This window comes from Clinocottus analis, unplaced genomic scaffold (genome assembly GCF_023055335.1).
Source record: "Clinocottus analis isolate CAN_PGR_092001 unplaced genomic scaffold, fCliAna1.0.p SCAF_5, whole genome shotgun sequence".
Classification (NCBI taxonomy): Eukaryota; Metazoa; Chordata; class Actinopteri; order Perciformes; family Cottidae; genus Clinocottus; species Clinocottus analis.
Genome location: NW_027176207.1, coordinates 15,110,829 through 15,118,218, shown reverse-complemented (window position 1 = coordinate 15,118,218; position 7,390 = coordinate 15,110,829). Strand labels below are relative to the sequence as shown.

General features: G+C 38.3%; 1 protein-coding gene across 7 annotated transcripts in view; it reads right to left on the bottom strand.

Moving 5' to 3' along the window:
• Positions 1 to 3,087: 3,087 nt before the first annotated feature.
• The window catches only part of aff4 (AF4/FMR2 family, member 4), a 29,909-nt gene continuing 25,606 nt past the window's right edge, over positions 3,088 to 7,390 (bottom strand). For all 7 annotated transcript variants that reach the window (XM_068600300.1, XM_068600298.1, XM_068600301.1 and 4 more), the window contains one exon: positions 3,088 to 7,093. In XM_068600300.1, the coding sequence (XP_068456401.1) occupies positions 6,966 to 7,093 (128 nt within the window). In that variant the 3' untranslated portion in view covers positions 3,088 to 6,965. The remainder of the gene's footprint in view (positions 7,094 to 7,390) is intronic.

Genomic DNA, 7,390 nt, shown 5'->3' with positions numbered 1-7,390 from the left:
TCCATCGTTCGCAGTTAGCTTACCTTATTCCCTGGAGGGAGGAGAGAAGCGGATGAAACGTAATTGATGACCATGTTGACCAATCGGATGCGACGGCAGGCGGGCGCGTTGGGAATACACGACACCTGATTGGTCAGCTTGTGCTAATGGCGGAGCAGTGGAAAACAAAAAAAGGGACTTTCTCCGTATTGTTTTGGTGCAGAAGTTCAAACGGAGCAGTGATAGTTGTGCTTGTTTTAGAGCTGATTAACTCCCTCAAACTCATTTAGTGTATGGTGAATATTAAAAAAATAAACTTTACTGGTGCCAAGAAAAATGACTTTCTTTCAATCTTTCAAATGAGAGAGAAATCAAGCAAAAATAAATAGTGGAAAAAAAACATGAGTCTCCAGAAGAGTTAATGTTCTTAGAGCAGCGCAGAGTGGATTGAAAGGAGCTAATCATTCCTAAGAGGCTCTGCAATGCAAAGCTATATAAACTTCTTTGAATACCTTTGTTTCATGCACAGAAACACTAACCAAGCACCATCTATTTATTGTTAAAACAGACAAACAACTGAGGCTGCATTGTTGAGATGACTCAGGGTTCAGCATAGGCACTAAATATGAACATCTTTCCCCTCCACCAGCAGTATACTCTTATTTGATCCAGCAGGAAATATTTATTATTGCTGTTTTATGTCAGATATATTGGAACAGATGCTTTTAGGAAGCCTAAAAGACATATTTTATACCTATTGTGTTTCTGGCAGGTTCACTATTAGTTCCAATTATTACACATAGCATGTACAAAATGATGTAATTTGAGAGAACTATTGTTTATATCATGGCAAAATAAACAAAAGATAGTTATGACTTGGATCTAGTTTCAGTTTCTTGTACTAAAACTATCACAAATTGTTCAATTTTAAAACCATCAGTCCGACTGTAAAGACATTTATTGTATTTGTGAACTTTAAAGGATTGATGGTTTCAAGTGTTATACCTTCCCCCACCCTCTTTAAAATACAACCAGGAAAACTTTTGACATATCACAATAAGGACTGTGAAGTATCATCTCTTTTTTAAATCACCATCCTGTGTGTTCACACTGTCATTATTTCAATGTCAGCGCTGCCACTGCAATCATGACAACAACAATGAATGTAATGACAACCCAGTGAAAGCCAGGCTGAAATAGATGGGGAGACAGCAATGACAGTAGCAACTCATGACCACTTGGTGGCAATTTATTCACCTAGAACTGAAGCACAGGCCGGCCCTGTTGTCTGAATAATGTGAAAACACTTAGTGAAACTAGAATACAGCTCAAACACGGCTGAAAAGGTAAGTTAGTACACTCCAATTAGCAGTACCTACGTAACCAAGTAAATTGACTTTAATTATTGTACTTTACTTGGGGCGTTTCTATTTCATGCGACTTTATACTTCATCTCACAGAGGAATATGATACGTTTTACTCACTTAAATACTTAACTACTGTAGTTACTTTGCAAATTAAGTTATTACAAACGAAACCTACAACTTTATTATATACAATTAATTGCAATAGATTAGCCATGTACAATGCTCCATAAAACTTAAAAATAGCTCACATTTATTGCTTCTCATTAACCAAAATGAAAAAAAATGTCATTTAGTTATTTCCAACTGAAGTCTCCTGGACCATGTTTAGATGGCATTGCCAGTTCGTTTGGCCTTTATGAAACTTCCATCAGTTTTCTGGGAAAAAGAACACATTTGGTGTTCACTAAAATCTTCAACCTTTCCCTGCAACAAGCTGCAGTCCCCACCTGCCTTAAAGGCACCACCATTGTCCCGGTCCCGAGAAAGACTGCAGTCACCTGCCTTCAATGACTACCGCCCAGCCGCCCTGGCCCCAGTCATCACCAAGTGCTTGGAGAGGATGATACTATCGCACATCAAGAACGTCCTCCCAACAGATCTGGACAGCCACCAGTTTGCGTACCAAGCAAACAGATCTACGGAGGACGGGGTCTCCGTCACACTTCATACAGCCCTGTCTCATCTGGTGCACCCTAACACATATGTCAGGATGCTCTTCATTGACTTCAGCTCAGCCTTCAATACCATCATCTCCCATAAACTGCTGCATAAAGTCAACATCTTTGAACTTTCCACATCCCTCTGTCCATGGATTCTAGACTTTCTCTCAAACAGATGTGAGGATAGGGAACCTGACATCAGCAACCATCATCCTGAACACTGGTTTGTGAAGAAAGTCCAGCAGTGGCTCTTCTTCCAGAGGAAGCAAAAAACAAGCTGGCCTGCCCCCTTAACTTTTGGTTAACTTCTACAGAAGTGTGATAGAAAACATCCTCTGCCAGTGCTTCACTGTGTGGTACACCAGCTGCACAGAACAGGAGGGACCTGGTGGTTAGTCGCACAGAGGATTGTGGGAGTTACCCTCCCTGACCTGGACGTGGTGTGCTGGTCGCCTCCAGAAGAAAGCCAGCAACATCTACAAAGACATCCGTGTCACTGTTTCACTGCCATCAGGAACAAGATTCAGGACTATTAAACGCAGACTTTTCCCAGAGCGGATTCCTCTATCTCACACACGTTTTCACTTTTAAGCCATTGATGCCTGTGTTTTATATTTGATTTATTTTTAAATGTCTGGTTTTAAATTACAATGTCCTGTCTTTGATTTTATACTTGTTTTTACCTGTTACTGCTCTACTGACTGATGAGTCGCCAGTCTATGAACATCCTTACCTTACTTGTAGCCTCCAGTAGCACTGTGAAGTACATCAGGATACAGACAGTGTGTTTTGTTAAGTAGCAGTGACTGTAAACGTTACTTTTATTTGTTTACAAATAACTTCAGGGCATCTTTACGTTTATTGTTCAATGAACTATGACAACAAATTTTTTTTTCTTAATTAGGCAGTCAGGAATCTTTCAATTATTTAAAACTTTTATAACCCGTGACTTCCCCTTGGCTAAATCAAATATCTAGTTAGCATGTTCAGACATAGCTTCAGACATGAGGTGCCTCAAGCTAAATACTCTCACGCTGCGACAATAAAATGAGCGACACTCGATTAAACATATCCATATATATTTTATTCTCAATACGGCAAAATACAAAGAATATTCAGGACAGACTCTCATTAGTCACAATTAATACTCACTTCACAAGAATGCTTTAAATTACATAACCTAAGTTTGAAGATCAAACTCAATGAGTACCTTTAATCATATTGCATCCATCATATATAGTATCTCTATCATCAGTTCTCTTAAAACTAATCCAATTTAGACTATTGTACATAGTGTATGCTGCTGGTCTCACTTTAGAGACGACTTTTAGAAAAAAGATGTTATACAACATACTGTATAAACTGCTACAACTGTTTTGACCTGTAGAGAAATACCTCTGTTTCAAAAAACATGTTGGACCAATTGTTCAAAAGGGACACATAGTAAATACATCTCTCTCTCTCGCTCTCTCTCGTGAGGAGGAAACAGACGTGGTTTTACATAACGGACTGTACAGAACATCCATCCATCCATCCATCCATCCCATGAGATCAACAATATACATTTCATGAAAAGTACACGCCTCCATATCAAATACAGAGAAGACAAAATATTCACACTTGGATCTAGCGACAATGATTATGTGGCGACCATGATACTGGGAGACAGTGAAGCAGAAGACAAAGAATACGAGCACTGTAAGAAAAGGACTGAGAAATAAAGTTGATATACTGCGTTAAGAGACTGGGATGTACTCTGTAACAGCTTGGAAGAAGAAGAGAACATAAAAGCCCACACAGGGGGAGGAGGGGGAAATGTGCATAAAGTATCTCACAAATTTACAGCATTTTTTAATTTCAATAAAAATGTCAACCTGTAGTAGAAATTCACCCTTAAAGAAATGTTATATTTACAATTTATACATGTGTATTTAAATAGAAACATGCAAGTGTTAACATCTTCCTACTGAATGTAAAAAAAAAAAAAGAAAAAAGAAAACTCATCTTACCCTGGATTCTTTCAAGTTAGAATTAATATTAATTACTACTTACAAGGAAATCTCATGAACAACCCCAATACATTTACATCTTCCTCATTTCATAAAATGGAACTCCTTAAAATGGCAAAATAGAAAGAAAAAAATATTAAGCAAAGGGGCAGAAAAATAAATAAGTGTGAGTAGCAAACTGTTAAAAATTGATCTAATGCTAAATTTTGTACATTTGACTACATGATAGTGTAGGGAACACAAGGCGCGGACCTGTACTTACAAAGTGTACCAGTGTATGAAGACATTGACTGGGCTGGCAAAACCCACAGAGGAATCCCCATGAGAAAAGTGGCCTCCAGCTTAAAGTACAAAATGGCTCAAGCCATCTGTGTTTGGTTATAAAAACAGATCTATGTACACATATATACTAAACCAGTACACAAAATTGCAAAAGCTAAAGGCATTGGACTCTTGAGTTAAACAGGTTTCTCACTGAGGCGAAGAAAAAAAAAAAAAAAAAAAGCAGGGGAAAAAAAATCCCAAGCCAAAAAGTTTTTCCACAGAAACGGATCCTTTTTTTGTGTAAAAATCCTGCATAGATTAAAATAATACCCCCTCTGGCTTTCTCTTTTTCAAGTGCCAGAGGAAATAACAGTATCCCCTCCTACAATTAAGGTCAGGGAGCCAGTGAATGAAAGTAAAAAAAAAAAGAAAAAGAAAAAAAAAGGTCAACCCTGGGTCAAATGGTAACATTCTTATGGTTTGTTTTACCTCGAGATGAAAAAAGGTGTAAGATGAATTGACAAAATCCCAAACTTATGTCTGAAATTGGCAGATTGGATTCAGAAAGTAACAAACTAGTACAGGCTTGAAACTTTCTGGCATTTCCAAAGCTCGTCCAAAACCAGCCAATAATAGTTTCCATGAGTCCCATTTGACCAAGGCTTAAATGTTTCCAGCATGTTTTTTTGGAGAAAGTTAGCTTGAAAGAAACGCACACACAGAAAAAGCACAGTCCTTCATGTCATTGACCATTAACAAACACCCAAATGTCAACTGAACCCTCGGGTGCAATGCTAAAATCTTCATTCAAAAAACCACTGCCATCCCCATTTCCCTCGATGACAACCAGTAATGTTAAATAAGCAAAATCTTTATTACTGGACAGCTGGCATACACTGCAACTCGTCTTTACCCGCCTCGCAACTAGATGACACGTTTCTTTTCTACGGTCTTGTAATACAAGTATGATTCAAATTTAAATAGGAAAGAAATTACATACAAACAAAATACTTTGCATCTCATAACCCTTCGTTCAACCCTGTATTAAAAGAATGCATTTGAAAAGTTATACTTCTGCTTGACCAGAGGAAGGAAAAGAAACAACTGCTTGGTATATAAATAAAATCTATATTGGCCGTTATACTTCTTTTTTTAAGAAATATATAATGATAGTTTTAAAACTCTTCTATAAATGCAACACTGATGAGTTTGCCTCTAAATATTTCCTTACAGATGAACTTGCTTTTGTCAAGTGCCAAATTAGTGGTCACTCAGGCTCCGGTTTTATAAACTGCACTGTAAATAACTGTGGAAATGATCTTCAATACTTAAGACACTCCCTGCTGTTCCTTATAAAAATACACTCTGAGCAAACAAGGGATCAACAATAATAAACAACACTGTCTGGAAGTCACTCTTCCTCAAGGACATTTCTCAATGAACAAATGTTGCTACAAGTGTAAAAACATTTCATAGGAAGAGGCTCGTATTCTGGAGCGTCAAAGACAGCAAATCTCTTAGAGAGAACATTGACGAGATCAATTTTATTAAGGCCAAGAGTCTAAAAGCCCCCGCTAGCGGCACCTAGAGGCCATGCTGCTTCTTGCATTAAACCAGACCACAGTGGTTTGAGCAAACTGACCAACATTCAATTTTCTAGCAGGGCTAAAATTAAGTTGGTAATTCTGGAAAAAGAAAAACGACACAGTTTAAAAACCAATATGCTGATTGATAAAGAGAACATTTATAAATATGTGTGTCAGAAGTATTAATCTGCTGTGCACAGTAGCCCTTCCTACAGCCCGTTCTTAAATCTTGTGGGCATGCTCCAAGATTAAGCTCTCGTGCCTGAAGACTCTGCAGGAAAGATGAATCCAGATGGTGTGATGTCGCTTCATGATGACGCCATCTTTGCTCTAAAGTGTGTTAACAGGACTCGACTTAACTGAAAGACTGCAATCAAAAACATGAATATTGCCAGCTTCCATGAACTGTTAAATATTTTTTTAAAAATGCATAAAATTAGTTTAAGCAACAAAAAAAGAAAGGGAAACATGATTCAGATATGACGGGTGGCTGTTTGTTTTCCTGTCACTCACATACAAGGCACAAAAATGATAAAGAGAAACCTTCATTTTAAAGCACCTTTGGTGTTCATGGGAGGTACTTTGGTGAAACAAAGTCAAATAAAAAGTTACAAGCCAAAGTAGCCTAAAAACCAAACCCCATTGTTAAGCATTTTTCATAGCAAATAGTTCACCCAGCGCTTCCATGCCAATTAGAAAGGAACATGGCAAAGATTGTAAGAATGCCGATATATGAAGCGTGGCAATAAGCTTTTTTCTCTTTTCTCCTGTGCCGCAGTTTCCGATGTTTCTCCCTGTGTGGTGCTTCCGACGGTGTGAGATGCTCTAGATTGCTCAGTGTTTTTGGCAAGCTGGTGTAGAAAATGGACACAGTGTTGGAGATATGTCTGAGAAGTTCATCGTGTGTGTGTGTGTCTGTGGGAGTAGAGGTGGACTGTGTGTGTGTGCATACAGTACATCATTGTATGTGTGTCTGTCTGTGGGCGCATGCGTGACTGTCTTTGAGCACATGTTCCTTAACTTAAGAAGCTGAGGGGTGTGGGTGTGTCTGTGTGTGTGTGTGTGTGTGTGTGTAAGCAGCGAGCAGGGAACGAGTCCTTGCTAGGGAATAAGCTTAGCGTCCAGACGCAGCCAGTGGAGGCCCTGCCGCGTGTAACGCAGCAGTTCTGTCATGCTGCTGGTGTTGAAGATCAGAGGACCCATCACCTTGTCCAACTCCAAAAAGAATTCTGGGAAAACAAAAAGACAAAGCGAGAGGCGTCAGAGTCAGTTTGAAAACTTTGTTTTCTGTTCACTATTTCTTAATAAATAATTAAATGTTTCGTCTTTAAAATAGTGAAATACTATTTACCAAAAGACAAAGATGGATGTCTTAAAATTGCTTGTTATAACCAAGCAAGAGTTCAGAACCCAAAGATATTCAGATTTCACATAGTCTGATAAATAATTTAATGTTGATCAAGTAGTCGTTTCAGTACCATTAAATTGTTAAAATTCATAAGGAGTTCTAGCTATACATCTTTCAG